This window comes from Myotis lucifugus, unplaced genomic scaffold, assembly GCF_000147115.1.
Source record: "Myotis lucifugus unplaced genomic scaffold, Myoluc2.0 scaffold_941, whole genome shotgun sequence".
NCBI lineage: Eukaryota > Metazoa > Chordata > Mammalia > Chiroptera > Vespertilionidae > Myotis > Myotis lucifugus.
Genome location: NW_005871989.1, coordinates 80451 through 98536, shown reverse-complemented (window position 1 = coordinate 98536; position 18086 = coordinate 80451). Strand labels below are relative to the sequence as shown.

Genomic DNA, 18086 nt, shown 5'->3' with positions numbered 1-18086 from the left:
GCTCCGGCCTCAGTCACAGTAGGGGATGGGGAGGGGAGAGCCTGGAGGGCCTGGCGGGCGTCAGAGGAATGGTGCAGGGCCCGAGATGTGTCCAGGAAGCGAGGAGGGAGGAGAGGAATTCCAGGCTCTGACCCCAGCCTCCTCTGGGGGTGGGCGGCCCTGCCGTGGGTGGGAAATGCAGGACCTCCATCACTCACCCTCCGTCCCGCAGCCTCGCCCAGCGCTCACAGACCCCGGGCCTCGGGTCAGCCTCTGGCTCCTTGGCCCATGTCTGCAGTAATAACTGGTTGCTGGCCCAGACCCCCAGGCCAAGCCGAGGAGGGAGGGAGTACGGGATGGAGGCAGGGCGAGAGGGAGGGAGGGCGGAGGAAGAGGGCTGAGCTGGCTTCCCACGTCCCCTCCTCCCTGCTCCCTCCCCTCCAGCCGCTGGGTTCTGCCCAGATAATGGGAGCTCTGGATTTCCTTTGCTTAACTCTTTGGTGGGGTCTTGTTGGATTCCGAGGCCCAAAAAGTCCGCGCCAGGAGGTAATCGGAGGCCCCTGATGTGCTGGCAGAGAAACTGGGGTGGGGAGAGAGGGGGTCAGGAGCCCCTTCAGTTGCTTGGGGAGGGGAGGCAGCTCTGGAATCCTGCTCCTGGGGGCCCCCAGCTTAAGCTGAAAAGGGGAGAGGGCACAGGCACCAGCCCGGCAGCCTCAGTTCCAACTCTGGTGCCACCACCCACTCATAGGTCACACCCTAGGTGTCTGCAGAACTCCAGTGCCAGCCCCCTCCCTGCCAGGCACAGGAGAGGTTTGCTGAGTGAAGGCATTACCTGCTGGGCTATCAGGGTGGCAGCCAGACAAAACCCCCATCCCAATGGGTGCCAAAGTCCTCCTCCTCCACCTAGAATTTTGCCATGATTGATTCATCCTCCTGGTCTTCTAGAGCCAGTGCCCCTGGGGAAATGCCCCCCAGCAGTTCACAGGGTCCTGCCTCGGCTTCCTTCTGGTTAGGCTGTGGGAGGTTTAAAAAGGCTGCAGCCTTGCCGTAACTGGTTTGGCTCAGTGAATAGAGCGTCGGCCTGAGGACTGAAAGGTCCCGGGTTCGATTCCGGTCAAGGGTATGTACCTAGGTTGCGGGCACATCCCCAGTAGGAGATGTGCAGGAGGCAGCTGATCGATGTTTCTCTCTCATTGATGTTTCTGACTCTCTATCTCTCTCCTTTCCTCTCTGTAAAAAAAATCAATAAAAAATATATATTAAAAAAAAAAAAGGCCTCGATTTTCTGCAGCCAGAGAACCAGTGCAGAGCCGGTCAATGTCCCTTGCTCCCCAGCACCCTCACATTCTATATTTTTTTTAAAAAATGTTTTTATTGATTTCAGAAAGGAAGGGAGAGGGAGAGATAGAACATCAATGATGCAAGAGAATCATCAATCGGCTGCTTCCTGCATGTCCCAGACACTGGGGATGGAGCCCACAACCTGGGCATGTGCCCTGACTGGGAGCCAAACAGTGACCTCCTGGTTCACAGGTCGACGCTCAACCACTGAGCCACGCCGGCCAAGCTCATTCTTCATTGGTGCTGGACTTACTGCCTGTCCAGGCCTCTTCTTTGCAGGGGCTTCGGTACCCAGTGGCTCTTCAGACCCATTATTTGAGGGAGCCCTGCCCCGGCCTGGGGAAAGGAGCTGATGTGACTCCCAGGTCACACAGCTGCTGAAAAGGAACCACAACCCTCCAGAGCGGAAGTGCTCTCCATCGCACTGGAGTTCCCACGAGGGCACATGGGCACGGCTGTGGGCAAAGGCTGCCGTTCAGGGTTTGCCGGGAGAGGGGTGACATGATCACCCTCAGGAGGCACAGGAGGGCAGAGATCTTGGGGGATTTACTGAAGTCTGGACTTCGGGGCCCTAAACCCACCCACCGCCACTCGCAGGTGCGCCAGGCGTGGAGGACGGAACACCGCTGGGCTTGTGGCCTTGACCAGCTCTCACCGGAGCCTGTTTTCCTCTCTGGGAGATAACCAACAGCTGACTGTCCCGGCCTGAAGGACGCTTAGAGATGATCTAATCCAATTCGTTTATGTTCCCCAGGGACACTGCGATCCAGGGAGGGCAGGTCTGGCTCAAGGTCACACAGCAGCAGGAGTCCAAGCTGGGACGACAGCCAGGCTCTCCCAACGTCTAGCTCTGCTGCTTCTCCCTCCCAAGCCCACCTGGGGCCCCCCACCCCTATTTAGGGGTCCCAGGGCCCCAGACGAAAGGACTATGGCTGCTGGGAAAACGGTCGGGTCCACACTGGCTGTGCCCTCCGTGTGGCCCTGCCCCCGGCAGCACTCCCAGGGCGCAGAGCCAGGGCTGCAGAGGGAGGGAGCCAGGGAGTCACCTCCCACCCTCCCCACTCCCGCCGCTGCCGCCAGGAAAAGCGCTGAGTCAGCAGCACTGGAAGGGGAGACAGCTGGGTTTTGGTTTAAAAAGCCTCGCCTCTGAGAAAGGGGGAAGGGAAGGACAAATGGGTGGGGAGCAGGAGGGGGACACAGGAATGGTTTTGTCAGGGCCTCTTATGTGGCCAGCGCTGTGCTCTGTGCCCACTCAACCGCCCCTCTGCGGGGAAGGCTGCTCATCCCACTTAACAGGTGAGGAGGCTGAGCCCTGGGAAGGCACTTGACGCGCCAGGTTCTCGGCCAGGTCCTTTGGCCCCCAGTCACATCAATGCCCCAGAAAACAGCCCCCTGTCCCCCTGGGTGCAGGGCAGCTGGCTGGAGGCAGGGCAGATTAGAGAGCAGGACTCAAAAATATTACACTTTAATATCTGTCCTCCACTCCCTTGAACTGAGTCTGGCTCTCCTCCCAGGTTGCCTGAAACCCCTCCATCTGTGCACCATCCCTTGGCCCCCCAGCAGGCCGGGCAGCTTGGAGACAGAGCTGCAGCCCCGGGGCAGACAAGCCTGGGTGGGTCTCAGCTCCACCGCCTGCCTTCCCTTCTCCGTGTGAGACCTTGGGCATGTCTTCCTCCCTCCGAGCCTCGGTGTCTCTGGGCATGAGGGACATGAGGGAGCCAAGGCCACCTGAGCAGCCTGGTGGGACGCCCGCCGGGGGCACGCTATCCTGGCCGCCCCTCGGGGCTGCTGCTCGGTTAAACTCTGAGTGTGACGAGGGGCTGGGCCCATTCTCCTGATGCGCACAGAGGAGAAAGTGAAGCACAGAGGCAGACACTCAGAACCCACCCCCAGCCACGGGCTGGGAGAAGGTATAACACAGTGACACTGAACCGGTGCTTGCAAAGCCCTGGGAACCGTGTGCCTGTCAGAAAAGTGAGCGAGACCCAGATGATTCCTGAGGCCAGCCAGGAGCGTGGGGACTGGCCAGTCACTGATCCAACTGTTCAAGGGCAGGAACCACTTCAGAGACTAAACAAAGGAAGCCGTGAGCGCCACCAACTGGAAACCGGAGAGATCGGGTCGCGCCTGCCGGCCAGGGATGCTCCCATCCTACCCGGCCCATCACCTTCTTAGGGAGCCGAGGGGGAGGGGGAGGGAGAGGAGGAGGAAGAACCCACTGAGACGCGCAGGGCTGGCTGGGGCGCCCATTCGCTCCCTTGTTCTTCCAAACCCACTCCCGCAAGGTGGGCAGAGGCCCGATGGGAACCTCCCTGTCCCATCGGCAGGCTCCCTCGCCCCCTAGTTCTCCTGAGCCCCCCCTTTGACTAACTGGGTGACTTCACTCTCTGGGCTCAGTTTCTCCATCCTGGGCTTTCTGCAACCCAGGACTGGCTCCACAGGTGCTAACCCGAATTGGGCGAACCGCCCCACTTTACAGAAGAGGAAACTGAGTCCCCAAGAGGCCCACGCCGTCCCAGGCCCTCCGGACCCTGTTAATGGTCAGCGGGGGAAACTGAGGCTCAGGGAAACAGGTGCGGCAGCTGGCTCCCTCCCCACGCAAATGGCCGGCTCGCTGGGCAGAACTAAGGGAGTGACTCCCCCACCCCAGACCCTTCCATCGCCGCCCACTCCGTTCTCCAGTCCTGGGAAAAGACCGCCGCTGGCCGCAGCCTCGCTCCGCACCTTCCAGGGCTCAGCTAAACCCACCCCGCTGTGTGGACACCGCCGGCGAGACCACCGAGATGCGGCCCAGCTCCGGCCTCCGGGCCTGCACACGGAAACCCGGACGCGCAGGGGTGAGGGCGGAACCGCCGCGCTGGGGCGGGGCCTTTGTTGTGTCCTGCGCGGAGAGGAGCCGAACAGACCCGAACAGGGCCGAGCTGGCCGAGCAGAGCCCAGCGTCGCCGAGTGTTGCCGAGGATGGCCGAAGATTGCCGAGTCTGACCGAACGGATCCGATTGGGGACGAATGAAACCGAGTCTGGCCGAGCCGAGCGGCGTCGGGCTCCCAGAGGCGAGATGGAGGTCCCTGGCGCCCCCTGCGGGCCACAGAGCACAGCGCTGGCCTCCGCGGGGCCTGCAACAGTTCTGTGAGATGGGGGTATGGAACCCACTTTATGGATGAGGAAACTGAGGCTCCAAGAGGTTCCCAGGCTAACGCAAAGGCACGCAGAGCGAAGAAGTAGTAGCGCTGGAGTTCGAACCTGATTGTGTGGCTGAGAGCTCACGTGCCACTGTAATGGGCATTGTGTTTTCTTTGTTGCTCTTGTAATTGCTGCCATTTATTGTGGCCGGAGAGAAGAGACCTGCTCTGTGTGAAGAGCAAGCAGAAGGCCAGAGCTCAGAGTCAACCCTCCTCTTACAAATAAAAAAACCAAACAGCCTCTGGGCATGTTGACCCAGTGCGACAGGACCAGCAGTTCCCATGTGCAAATATTGACATATTTCCTGGTCATTAGAGCAGAGCGCAGCACCAAGAGGCCATGTCCCACAGCCGGCCTCATTTCCCCCTTTAACAAGATGGCCATGGAGGGCATGGGCTCCTGCCTGCCTACAGGCTGTGTCCCCCGGGGCCTGAGCCAAGACCTGAGGGGTCTGGGACCCTGGAGAATGCCAAGTGTGGCTCGGGCACTTTCTTTGAGCCCGTGAAAAAGTGAAGGCTGGTCTGGCCCTCAACGCTCGCGCACACACACATGAGTGTGTGCCAGTCCTTCGCCCCTGTGTGCACACGGCCCTGGCCTGCCAAGGCTGCAGGGCTTACTGGGGAGGGGCTGGACTTGTAGGAGGCGACTGAGGTCCTGTGGGGTCTGGGCTGCCGGTCATGCCTGAGAGCATTGTCTGCCACTGCCCAATGGCCACCAAGGAGCTGGCACCAGTGGCTTCAGAGCTCTCTCCACTCCCAACATCACTCCTGATACCCCGGCCCTCATTATTGTAGTTTTAAAAAACTCTAGACACTGGACTGGGGGCTAGGAAAACAGGGTTCTTGCTCCTACCTCTGGTGCTGCCACTGGGCAAGTCACCTGGCCTATGCAGGCCTCACTGTCTTCAGCTATAAAATGGATATCAGAGCTGTTCTCAGCACCTTGACTGTCTCCCACGCCTCCTTCCCTGTGCACAAACTCCAGTTCCCTCTTCACACTCAGCTGGCCATACCCCTCCTGAGGAGACGTCCACCCCACCCATGCATGGGTTCTTGCTTCTGCTTAAAGCACTTCTCACGTTTATTTAACACACACATAGCAGCTACAATGCACCAGGCACTGTTCGAAGCTGCTTGTGAATATTAACCCATTTAAAGCTCCTAGCAATAGAGACATGTGCTCTTATCCTCATCTCAGAGAAGAGGCAACCGAGGCACAGAAAGCTTCATGAACGGGCTCAAGGTCAAACAGGCAGTGAATGGATGAGCTGGGATTCAAACCCAGGCAATTCCAGAGTGAGGCGGGTGGGAGGGATTGACAATTGTCTCTTTGGCAGCCAATCAACGATTCTCTCTCATCATTGATGTTTCTATCTCTTCCTCTCCCTGCCTTCCTCTCGGAAACAATAAAAATATATTTAAAAAAAGAACTGCCTCTTTCTCTCTGGTCCTGGTTCCCAAAAGACAGGCCTTATATTTCTCTGCTTTCAGCTTGTTTATTTGGCAGCTGCCCGATAAAACTCTTTGTTGAATGAAGGAATGCACAAGTTAGTCCATCGGTCCCCCCTGAGAGCCAGGAGCGGCGGTGCGGGGGGGGGATGTTGTCTCTGCTTTGCAGGTGGGGAGTTAGATTAGTTTGCCAGGGCTGTCGTAACAACGCAACAGACATTTCTCTTCTCTCAGTTCTGAAGGCTGGAGGTCAAGGTCAAGGTGTCAGGCAGGGTCGCTCCTTTCTGGGGGCTGTTCCAGGCCTCTCTCCCAGCTCCCAGTGGCTTGCAGGCAACCTTTGGGGGGCCTCAGCTTGTGGAAGCATTGCCCGGCATTTCCCCTGTGCGCAGGCCTGTGTCCAAACCTTAGGAACACCGGTCATATTGGAGCAGGGGCCCAACTGGAGGTTAGGACTTCAGTAGATAAACTGGGGGGACAGAAGCACAATTGAACCCACAACAGGTATTAACCTTCTAGGACAGCAGTTCTCAACCTGTGGGTCGCCAACCTGTGGGGGTCGAACGGCCCTTTCACAGGGGTCGCCTAAGACCATCGGAAAACACCTATATAATTACATATTGTTTTTGTGATTAAACACTATGCTTTAATTATGTTCCATTTGTAACAATGAAAATACATCCTGCATATCAGATATCTACATTACAATTCATAACAGTAGCAAAATTACAGTTATGAAGTAGCAACGAAAATAATTTTATGGTTGGGGGTCACCACAACATGAGGAACTAACTGTATGAAAGGGTCGAGGCATTAGGAAGGTTGAGAACCACTGTTCTAGGAGGTCCTATCCGACACAATCTCTGTCCCTGAACTGGGACCCTGCCTCTGCCTTTCATTCCTGCATCCCCCAGCGTCCAGGCCTTAGCACAGGCAGGTCCCTCTGCCTGGCACACTCATGCTCAACCCTCTGCCCCCAGGGCAGCCCCCACCACTGACCCTCCCACAATGTTGCTTCCCCAGAACAAACTCCACTGCCCTCCCCACTGCATAGTGACACAGTGACTTGTGTGGCTGCCGGTGAGTGCCAAGGGCACAAGCAGAGGATCTGTTTTCCTCCACTGTACCCCCAGCCCAGTGTCAGTAAAAATCTGTGTGAACTCAAGGAACTATGCCCAGAGAGGAGAAGGGAATGGCCTGAAGTCACGCAGTAGGTTCGTGGCAGAGTGGGCCTAGGGCCCAGCCCCCCTGACTTTGGGTCTCATGACTTTGAGGGGGTGCATTTCCCTCCCAGCCTTCCCCTGGCCTCACCGTGAGCCTCAGCAGGGCCTGCCAGTGACAGGGGAGCCCCTCGAGACCTTGGCCGGACCGTGGCCTTGCACAACTCCAGGGGGAGCCCCTCACAGCACAGCTGTGGTTCTCACACTTTGAGAGTGCTTTCTTCCGTGTCTGGAGTCCTGCGGAGCCCAGGCTGTCACCTTCCCAAGGGACAGTGGCCTCTGTCTCTCGCCCCCTTGTAGGTGAGGAGGGCCTGAGGCCCTGGGGCCTTCCCTACTGCAGGGCCTACGACCCCCAACTCCTCTGCTGTCATGCTGAGGCTGACACATGAAGTCCTGGTCCAGAGCATGGTGGCCATGGGCTGTTGCCTGGCAACCACCTCTGAGAGACAAGTTCAAGGGAAGGGCTGGGTTTGAGCAAGTTGGATGTCTGCAGGGCGAGTCATCACCACCCTTGCTGCGCGCTCAGCCTCACAACCCCAGAGCCTCCCCTCACCCAGGAGTCCTCGCAGCTCCCATAACCCACAGATTCCAGCCCCAAACCCCATACAAGATCTTTCCTCCCGCTGCCCCCCACTTCCCCCTTTCTTCAGGGTCACCCTGTTGTACAAATCCCAAGGAGGCCAACGTCATCATGTGAAAGTTTCCCCTGGGAGCTGTGAAATGGAATTCTCCTTCCTCGTTCATCTATTCTAAATACTCACATGAAGGGCCCATGGTGCTGCCAGGCCCTGGAAACACAGATGCACCAGGAACGGTCCCTGCCTGGAGGGGCAAGGCTAGCAGGACACCCCGACACAGACATGCACATACGCGTGCACAGGCAGTGACACATGTGTAGTGGGGAGGCTCCAGGGCTGTGGGGTTAGGCATGTTGGGCAGGGGTGGGGGGTGAGGGGGGGAGAGCCCTGGCCCTGGCACCACTCCCACACAGCACTGGACCCTCACGGATACAGCTGAGATGTCCTGAGCACCTACTATGCACCTGAACTGTGCTTACATCCCCCAACCACCCCACCCCAGCCTGCTATTGATACTCCTGGCCTGCCTCCCTTTGCCATTGTAGACTGTCCCACACCCAACTCCCACGCCATTGGTCAGCCAGACTGTTCATCACAGAGTCCTACCTTCTCTCTGGCTGGGAGGATGGTCACATGACCCACACCTGGCCAATCATCACACCTGGCACTCTGTCACCTTGTCTTTGGTTATTGGCCCAAGAGGCCACCATGTGCCCTAGTTGGGACCAATCAGCTTCCTTCCATGAGATTTGAGATTTGGATAGAGGAAGAAAGCATAACTGCTGCTTTTGCATCAAGATCTGTAAGATGACAGGCTGAGGCTTGTCAGGGGCATCTTCCACGTCCCCTGGAGGCCTGGGCACACAGAGCTGAGAGATAGATTCAGGGAGGATCCTGATAGAGATGGACGCCCATACACACACACACACCCACACACACCCACCTACCCACCCACACACACACACACACGCACACCAATCTAGACACACAGCACCTGGCAAAGGAATCGACCCCGGTCATGGCTGTTGTCATGTGTCACCATCTTTATTGACGAGAGCTAGGGGCAGAAGCAGCAAAGAATTTCTCTAAGGGGCCTCCCAGCCACCCTTGCAGAACAGGCTTCCCTCCCTGCCCCAGGAATCAGGAAGGTGGGGCGGCCTCTGCACTTGGACCCCCGGGCCCCCTAAGGGGGCAAAACACTCCTCCAGGCCCCGTCTCCCTGAGCCTCTGACCCCCAAGTCCACCTTCGTCATGTCCTCACCCCCAAGGGCCAGATACAGAGAGGTGAGGGAGAAGGGGTCACCCCCCCCCTTACAGTGTGTGTGGCAGTTTACCTGGTGTGACTTATTGTCCTCCCCAAACCCAAGGAGGCAGGCAAGCTGGGACAGCCACCTCCATCTTATGACGGGGAAACTGAGGCCCGGAGAGGTCGCGGCTGGCCAGGATCTGAGGTGAGTTGAAGATGTGGGTCCCCCAAGTTGTGGTCCGTGTGCTTTCCCTGAGGGCCCCTTGCCTCTGCAGGTGGAGGGTTTGGGGGATTTAGCCAGAGGTACCACCCTCCCCGGGGCCGGTCTCACTGTGGCTCTCAGGGGTCACCTGAGGGAGGGAGTCCAGGCCGGTCCAGGCCAGCCTTGGGCAGTGGTCTCTCCCTGTCGTCTCACCTTTGTTGTTGTGGTCAATCCTCACCCGAGGATATTTTTCCATTGATTTTTAGAGAGAGTGGAAGGGAGGGGTGAGACGGAGAGAGAGAAACAGCAACATGAGAGAGACACATCGACTGGTTGCCTCCCGCATGTGCCCTGACCAGGGCCGGGATGGAGGTATGTGCCCTTGACTGGAATCGAACCCAGGACCCTTCCGTCCACGAGCCGACACTCTATCCACTGAGCCAAACCAGGGAGGGCCCTGTGGTCCCACATTTTTGTCTTGTCTTCCCTGGGCCTTTCCAGCCTGCAGCCCGGGGAATTCAGAGGGCGAGAGGCCTGCTCCGGTCTACCAGCCCCTCTTCCCAGCACTGAGCGGCCTCAAGGGGCTGGCCCTGTGCCTTTCAGAGCATTTGCTCTCCCACCTGATGGCATCGTTTTCTTGGGACTGTTGGGCCAGGCAACTCAGTTTCACTGATGCAGCAACTGAGCTCAGTCCAGAGGGGCCAAGGACAGCTCCAAGGTCATGGAACAGATCTATCCTCCACCCGCATCCTCCTTCCCTCCTCCTCCTCCCTCCTGCCCTCCCCTCCTCCTCTTCCTCCTCCTCCTCTCAGCACTGACTGTCTTACCCTCTGCCCTTCCGTGCCGGTCTCCTGGTCGCGTCCCTGCCTCGGTCAGTGAGGGTGGAAGCACAGGAATGCTTCCCCTGTGAGCTCTCACAGACCCAGAGACACCCCACACCCCCGTCCAGGCTCCGAACACAAAGTGAGCTGCTTTGGGGATTCGTGGGCTGCCCTCAGCAGGGCCCGAGCTAGGCTTTGGGTGGCCTAAGCTTATGCATGTGGGGTCCCTCTTTAAGAAAAGCGATACAAAATTCCAAGTACAAAATTAGGCTCAGGGACTCAGAGGGCCCAAGCAGCAAGGGACCCTGCAGCTGGACTTAATGAGCTTCTTGGAAAATCCGCTTCTTCTCAAGTCCAGGATCACAGGAGTCTTGGCCCGACCGTCTGGCAAGAGGGCCTGGAGGTCACTGGGTTGCTCAGCAGGTGAGGCCTGCAGCCCAGAGAGAAGAGCTGCCTCAAGGCCTTGCAGCAACAGGGGAGAGCTGGTGCCTGAGCAGCCTCACACCTGCCCCCCACAGGGCAAGATTTTCTTCTATTGGGGGGTTGGGGGGGTGCTGGTCCAGCTCCCTGTGAACCTGGGCCCCAGCCCCTCTCCTATGAACTGACTCTGAGCCAGGAAATCAGGCTTGGATTATCCTCTGAGGACCAGACTCAGGCAACCCACTGCATGCTCTGTCTTCAGGGGACGGCAGTCTACAGCCGTTCCCCTTAAACCTGGGCCCCCCCTCAGGAGGGTCAGCCCAGCGGTCATGTCCCTCCAGCCTTCTCATCCGGCAGCGCTTGTCTAGACCGATGACTCCCATCCCTGAGTCACAGAGGAGAACACGAGGCCCAGAGAGGGCAAGTGACCTGTCGGAGGTCACACAGCGAGTCTCAGCAGCAGTGGGATCTGAACAGCCCATCACGGGCCCCTGGCACCTGGGGTGGCGCACCCACGGCCTGTGCTCTGTGCTTGGGCCGCTCTGGCCCTCCACCGGCCCTACAGACAGCTGATGTGCAGGGCGCCCGGCCTCTCCCCCGCGGAAGGCTCCTGGGGCAGGGACTGCTGCTCCTTGCCGGGCACACAGCTGGGAGGCAGCGTCTGCCTGCTGGTGCCAGGCTGTGTGATCTGGCTGACCCGGCCATTCATCTCCTTCGCTTCCCCCTGCTTCCCGGCCCCCTTCTCCCCACCCTCCTCTCCATCCTCGTCCTCCTCCTCCTCCTCCTCCTCTGTCTTCTCCGGAGGTCCGGCTGGGGGCTCCTGGCTTCGCACCCGGCGGGAAGGCCGAAGCAGGACCCGGCGGAAGCCCTGCTTGAAGCGGTAGGAGAGGAAGCCATAGAGGATGGGGTTGGCGCAGCTGTTGGCATAGGGCAGCGCCACCACCAGGAAGTAGAGGCCGAAGAAGGCGGGCTCCTCGGGCAGCGGGCACACCACGTTGATGATATTGAGCACGTAGAAGGGCATCCAGCAGAGGACGAAGAGCGCCACCACGGCCACCACCATGCGCGTGACCCTGCGCTCGGAGCGCCGCCGCCGCTGGCACGAGGGCGCCCACACCCGCCGTCCCGCCGAGCGCATCTTGACCACGATGAGCAGGTAGCAGAGGCAGATGACCAGGAGGGGCCCGAAGAAGCCCAGCGCGGCCGTGTAGATGATGAAGCCGGCGCGCCAGGCCGCCGCGGGCTCGGGCCACTGCATGTGGCAGGTGCTCATGCCCCGGGGCACGCCCGAGAAGACCACCACGGGCAGCACCACCACGGCCGAGGCCACCCAGACGGCCGCGCTGACGGCGCGCGCCACGGGGGCGGTGCGCCAGCGGGCCGAGCGGGTGGGGTGCACCACCGCCAGGTAGCGGTCCACGCTCATGACCGTGAGGCAGAAGATGCTGGTGAACTGGTTGATGCCGTCCACGGCCATGACCAGGCGGCACATGAGGGAGCCGAAGGGCCAGTAGGACAGGGCGTTCTGGGCGGCCAGGAAGGGCAGCCCCAGCATGAAGAGCTCGTCGGCCAGCGCCAGGTTGAGGATGTAGACGTTGGTGACCGACGGGCTGGCCGTGTGCCGCAGGACCACGTAGATGACCAGGGAGTTGCCCAGCAGGCCTACCACGCACACCACCAGGTAGACCAGTGGGATGAGGACGCCCCTGACGGCCAGGCCGGCCGCGCTCGGGGCCACGGACACGTTTCCCAGGGTGGCGTCCAGGAGCCAGGCCGAGGCGTTGTCAGGTTCCGAGGTGGCGGGCACCGGTGAAGGATAGCCAAGGGGGTCCATGGCTGAGGGAGGGCGGTCAGCAGTCCGCTATCGGCCTGGAGGAGGGAGGACACAGCCAGGTCATGGCGGAAGATGGCTTCCTCCCAGCTGCCCCTCCCTCCTCACACTGAACTTGTGCTCGGCCAGAGTGACACACACCAGCTCATCAGTGCACAGGCCAGCAAGGTATCCCCACTTCTCAGAGGAGGAGACTGAGTCTCAGAGAGGGAGAGTGACCTCCCTGCACCACCGTAGCTGTGGTGAGGGGCGCCAGCTTGCCTGGCTCTAAAGGGCAGGGACCAGCGCTGGCCTGTGTCCCCTCGCCTGTGCACAGGGCGAGTGCTACACAAATGTCCAATAAGGAATCAATGGATCATTCAATCAGCCGATGACAACATAGGCCCTTTCCTTTACACCGGTGCTTTCCAAATATTTTCGATGCCGGTACATTTTACATAGCAACCAATGAAGTCATATTGTTTCATAAAGCAACTCCTGCCCTTTCTACATAAGATGGTCCCAGTCCGCGGAGCCCCGTGTGGATCACCTGCTGCTATAGACAATGTGTCTCCCACCAAAGCAATAAATCCTAACCCCCAGTGTGATGGTGTTGGGAGTCGATTATGTCATGAGGGTGGAGCCCTCTTGAAGGGGATTAGTGCCCTTATGAGGCTCCCTTTCCCTTTCCCCTTCCGCCAGGTGAGGACACAGCAAAAAGATGGCCATCTATGAACCAGGAAGCAGGCCCTCACCAGACACCAAATCTGCCAGCACCCTGATCTTGGACTTCCAGCCTCTGAAACTGTGAGAAGTAAATTTTGGTTGTTTATATGTCTGTCCCCCAATCTATGGTAGTCTGTTGTAGGAGCCCAAATGGACTGGGACACCCACCAACAGGTCTCAGCCCTCACATTTGAAAACACTGCTGCATGTCATGGTTCCTTAACCTTGAACTTGGGTCTCCAGATGAACTTCAGAGCATCCGTGAACCCCGAAAACTCTGAATGCCCAGAGCTTTCGTCAGATTAAGAACCACAGGCTCAGGAGTCAGAGCCCTTGGGGACCTTCTCTGCCTGCCCCAGCCCACGTGCAAAGACCCTGCCCAGGATGACTGGCTGTGAACCTGGGGAGGGGGGCTCTCTGGGGCCCCTTCTCCCCCAGAGGGAGACTTGTAGAAAAATTCAAAACACACTAGAGCAGCGGTTGCCAACCCACTCTCACTCAGCTGCCTCCCCCAGCCCTGGCAAGCCAGGCCTCCCTGAGACAAGGGCATTTCAGGATGGGTTTTGAAGCATCAGTAGGAGCACATCCCCCAGTATGGTGGGAACCAGCATTCCCACGTACTGTGTTAGCGCCCTTCTTGTCACACCTCCCATGCGTGATGAGGAGCTGGAACTCCTCCTGGCTCCCCTGCTGGACTCGACTCTCCCTGCTCCTCCAAGCCCGGGAGAGACCCCAGCCTGTCCTCATCGCCCCAGGCCCTCATCAGCTCCCCTGGGCCTGGGACCGCATCTCTAAGGGAGGGGCTCTGGGCAGTGGCTCATGGGGTCCTAGCAGTGTGGCCAGCTCCTTGTCACTGAGCCCGACTGCCAGGTTCCCGGCTAAGCGGGTGAGGTGCTACATCCCATGGTAGGCATTGTGTCTGCCATTCCCAACATGCAGACCGGGAGCAAAGTGGGTCCACACACTCTGGTCACAGAGCTGTGAAGGGGCAGAGCTGGGAGGACCCACTTCACAGGCTGGCAGACTGAGGCCAGGCCCGGGGAAGGCACTTGCCTGGTGCCACAGTGGGTCAGGCCGCCCAGCTGGCTTCCAGCTCTCCCACCGGCCTGTTCAGAGCTCTCTCGGCTCCTCAGGACCTGGAACTAGTAGGACCATAGACCCAAATCCCTAGACTCTTGGAGGCCTAGAAATAGAATTGTAGATTCTTAGAACTGAGTTGTGGTCATGGGCTTTTAGATCCGTGGCCTTGAATCAGGGAATGTTAGCGTTCCAAGTACCCGAGCCAGCCCTCCTGAGACCCGGGACCGTGGAATCTGGGACCTGAGCCCTGGCCTCCTCCGGGAGCCTTGCGTCCCCCACCCATCCCCCTTGCCTCCCTGTCGCAGATCCTCGTTACAGCCTCCCCGCCAGGCGGCCAGTCCAGCCCAGCGATGGAAGAGGGAGGGGTGCTGGGCTCCCAGGAGAGGAGCAGTGAGCCGGGCAGACCTGATTGCCAGGCTGCAGCGACAGATGCCCCCAGGGAGGCCTGGGGGTGAGCTCTGAGGACAGCCTCCCTCTCGCCGGTCACACACGTGTGCACCCACCCACACAGCACACGTGCTAACGCACAGGGTCCTGGCAGGATATAGGGGACCCACTAGGCCCAGCTCCTCCCAGAGCCCCGGCCCCCTCACGAGATGCTCTGCCTCCACCTTAATCTGGACCCACCTCCCCTGGCCAAGTTCAAGGGGCCAGGGCGCCAAAAGCAGGGAAAGAACAGCTTTCCGGGGGCGTCAGCCAGACCTGCAATTTAGGTGCCGCCTTTTCTTTAAGGAGCCGGAATCCTGTGCATGATCCAGTCCATCCCGGGAGGAGGCTCTTCCCTGTCTGGCTTATCTTGGCACCGTTTGCCTGAAAGCTAGGGGTGGACCCCTCAGAGGACTGTTCAGGGGGACGGAAGCCCAGAGAGGGCGGGTGGCGGCCCTGAGCCCCACACAATTCAGGACGGCGGGATTCCAGACGCCCCATCAGTTCGGCATTTGTCTGTCCCCACCCCCCGCCCCTCTAGGGTGCTGGCTCTTGGGTGCAGGGACCCTGCGCACCTAGCACAGCACCCAGAACATCAGAAGACAGGACTAGACCAAGACGCCCGGCGAGTGGAGCTCTGAGCGAGGTGGGGCCTTGCTCCTGGGCAGACGCCTCAGACTCACATTATGAAACCCTCCCAGGGCCCGCGGGGGCGGGTGTTCAGAGAAGAGGAAGTTGAGGCTCAGAGAGGTTCAGCAAGTTGCACAAGGTCACTCAGCTGGTGAGCGGGAGGTCAGAATTCAAACTCAGTTCTGTCTGCTCAGAAACCATCAGCACCCCCTGGCCCTGGTGGCCTCGGGCTTAAAGGAAGCAGGGACTGGGCCAGACCCGACCATGCAGGCTGCTGGCCCCTGGCCAGCTGTGTTCTGTTTGCCCTCTGCTGCCCCGGGCCTTCCCCCAGGAGGCCCCGGGTCACTGCCCACTGAACACTCCCACCCCAGGCCTGGCATCTGACCCCAGGAACCCGCCCCACATGCCCGAGTTGTGTGACCTTGGGCAAGTCACTTCCTTCCTCTGGGCCTCAGTTTCCTCCTGTTAAATGAAGACAAGCGTACCCACCTCCCGGGGTGGCTGCGATTACACGGGAGCGTGCAGAGCACGGCGCCCGGCACAGACAGGGGGCTCAGGAAAGCCGGCGCGTGAGCGGAGGAGGCCACGCAGCACGATGCATCTGGCTGCTTCCAGCTCCGACAAGGCCCTGCAGTGATTCCCAGATCCGAGAGCTGTGGTGCAAAATTCCAAGATGAATGGCCCCCCACCCCCACAGCCCACCCAGAGGCCACAGGAAAGCCCCTTTGCCCCCTGGGCCTCCCCACCCTTTCCAGCCGCCAGCACCCTGGGCAGAGGGGGAGCTCCAGGACCCCACCCTGCGGGACCCCCCCTCCCCCCGCCCAGCCCCAGCCTCCTTACCTGTCCGTGGGGTGAGGGATCCCCTCCTTGCTGCCAAGCTGGTTATCATTCTGTTGTCCCTTCTCCCTGCACAGTCCCCAGCTGCCCCCAGAGCACCCCTTAGCCGGGGTCCCCGCACAGTGCCCCCTTCCAGACTGCTTGCGGCCCGGGCCCCCTCCTAGGCCCGCGGTGGCCACGTCTGCCCACAGAGCCTCTTCCATCTGGTCTCCAGCCCTGACTTCCCACTGGTGCGTGGTGCGTCCCCCCTCATCTCCGGGACATGTCCTGGAGGGCAGGGACGCAGATGGGGTCTGCCAGCAGGAGCCTGGGGTGGGGATGGAGGGAGAAGCCTCCCAAGGAAAGAAGAGAAATGGGGAGCAGGGGACGATAGGAGCCAAGAGAGATAGAGGGAAGGGGGGCCGGTCGGAGGTGGAGAGAGAGGGAGAGAGAGAGAGGACAGTGAGTGGGTGGAAAGCCAGAATGAGGGGGAGTGATGAGAAATGCGTGACAGGGAGAATAAAAGGAGGAGGAAAGAGAGCGAGAGAAGGGAAGAGAGGGAGAGATGCGGAGAGAGGCAGGGATAGAGAGCGGGGAAGGAGGAAGGGGAAGGAGGGGGTGGCAGAGAGAGTGACAGAGAAGGATTGTGCCACAGATGGTGACATGGAGAGCCAGGGAAGGAGGGAGCAGGAGTGGGGGTGTGGGAGGGGCTGGGGGAGGGGCCCAGGGGCCAGAGAGCAGGTGCAGGGTGAGGGAGGAGGGACGGCAGGTTAGGGGAGGAGGCTGGCAGGAGGGGGAGGCCTGTTACCGGGGAGATTTCAGCCACCCACGCTGGCCTTGGCTCCTGCAGGGTGTGGAGAGAAGAGGGTGGTACTCAGGGAAGCTGGGGGCTGAGAGCCAGGGGCCAGGGGGCCCCTACCCCAGGCCACCATGGCACATGTCCCCTAGGGTGACGCTGGGTCCCGAGGCCAGGTGGGTGTGGCAGTGCCACCAGGAGGGCTGACAGCGTGGGGTGAGCATTGCAATGGGAGTCCTGTTCCCGGCCACAGGCTGGACACGGGACACGGAGGAAGGCCAGGCGGGGGTCGTCAGTCCCGAGCCTGGCTGAGTCTGGAGGGCCCGGGCAGGGCGGGGCGTGGGAGGACAGGGGCCAGAATAAATGCTGCAGGCTCTGGGGCCCAGGAGGCAACTCAAAGCTGCGGAAAACAAATGTCCACTCTTCGTACATTGACAAAACTCAAAATCTAATAGTAATGATTAAGGATGATGATTTGTGATGCAGGTCTACTGCTGAGAAGAGCAGAATTCTTTGGGGGGAAATAATATTTGGCTTAATTGAAATTCAAAGGTAGTCTTTCCCATCATCAAATCGGTTGGCAGTGGTCACTGTGAAATCTATTCTTAGCTGGCAGGCGACGCAGCAGCAGGCGGGGGCGGACTTGGCCCCTGGCTCTCAGGTGCTCTGCCCGGGGCCTGCGCACAGGCCTGGCTGCCCCAGGACACCGTGCCCAGCTTGTGCAGACTTGCCAGGGACCATGAGTGAGTCGTCCCGTCTCCAGGCCTCAGTTTCCTCATTGGGATCGCGGGGAGGTGAGACTAGATCAGTCCTAAGATCCTCTTTCAACGTGAGCATCACAAACGCTAAGGGTCTGTTAGTAATGACGGCAATTTTTATCAGTCGTGGGCTGCTTCAGGCCCGTTATCCTGATTCTCGCCACCACACCCGCCACGGCCAGCAGCATCAGTGCATCCGTTTACAGGTAAGGAGGCTGGGCTCAGAGAGGGGAAGCCGTCTACTCAGGTCACACAGGAGAAGCCAAAGCCTCGCACCAAAGGTGTGCTCTCGAGCACCTTGCCACTGAGCAGCCTGACCCCTTCTCAGGAGGGCAAGGGGGTAACAGGAGGAAGGCTGTTGAATACCTACTGTGTGCCAGGCACTGTCTGGGCCCCATTCCTTAAGGACAGAGCTGGACCTACTTGATTGTAAGGCTGGTGTGTAGTAGGCCCTCAGAGAGCCAGGAATCTGGTTCTTCCAGGGGTGCCATCCTGGCTGCTGCAGCACACAGTAGGACCAGGGACAGACCTTCCTGCAGTCCTCACTCTTCTGCCCAGACAAGTTGGTGAGGAGTAAGTGGGCTCTGAGGCAGCTCTGGCAGTTCCAT

General features: G+C 59.7%; 1 protein-coding gene across 2 annotated transcripts; it reads right to left on the bottom strand.

The window, feature by feature from the left end:
* Nucleotides 1-10941: 10941 nt before the first annotated feature.
* SSTR3 (somatostatin receptor 3) lies at nucleotides 10942-16237 on the bottom strand. Of its 2 annotated transcripts, none has more exons than XM_023747665.1 (2): nucleotides 14755-14780; nucleotides 10942-12305 (listed from the first exon to the last, which is right to left on the bottom strand). In XM_023747665.1, the coding sequence occupies exon 2, from the start codon at nucleotides 12268-12270 to the stop codon at nucleotides 10996-10998; it is 1275 nt and encodes a 424-aa protein (XP_023603433.1). In that variant the 5' UTR covers nucleotides 12271-12305; nucleotides 14755-14780; the 3' UTR covers nucleotides 10942-10995. The 2 variants fall into 2 exon arrangements, with proteins under 2 accessions (XP_023603433.1, XP_023603432.1); XM_023747664.1 differs by lacking the exon at nucleotides 14755-14780 and adding an exon at nucleotides 15949-16237 and having other exon boundaries at nucleotides 10996-12305.
* Nucleotides 16238-18086: the final 1849 nt, after the last annotated feature.

Excerpts from the sequence above, each read along its gene's own strand:
- SSTR3 (XM_023747664.1), bottom strand. The coding sequence starts at position 12,270 with ATGGACCCCCTTGGCTATCCTTCACCGGTGCCCGCCACCTCGGAACCT.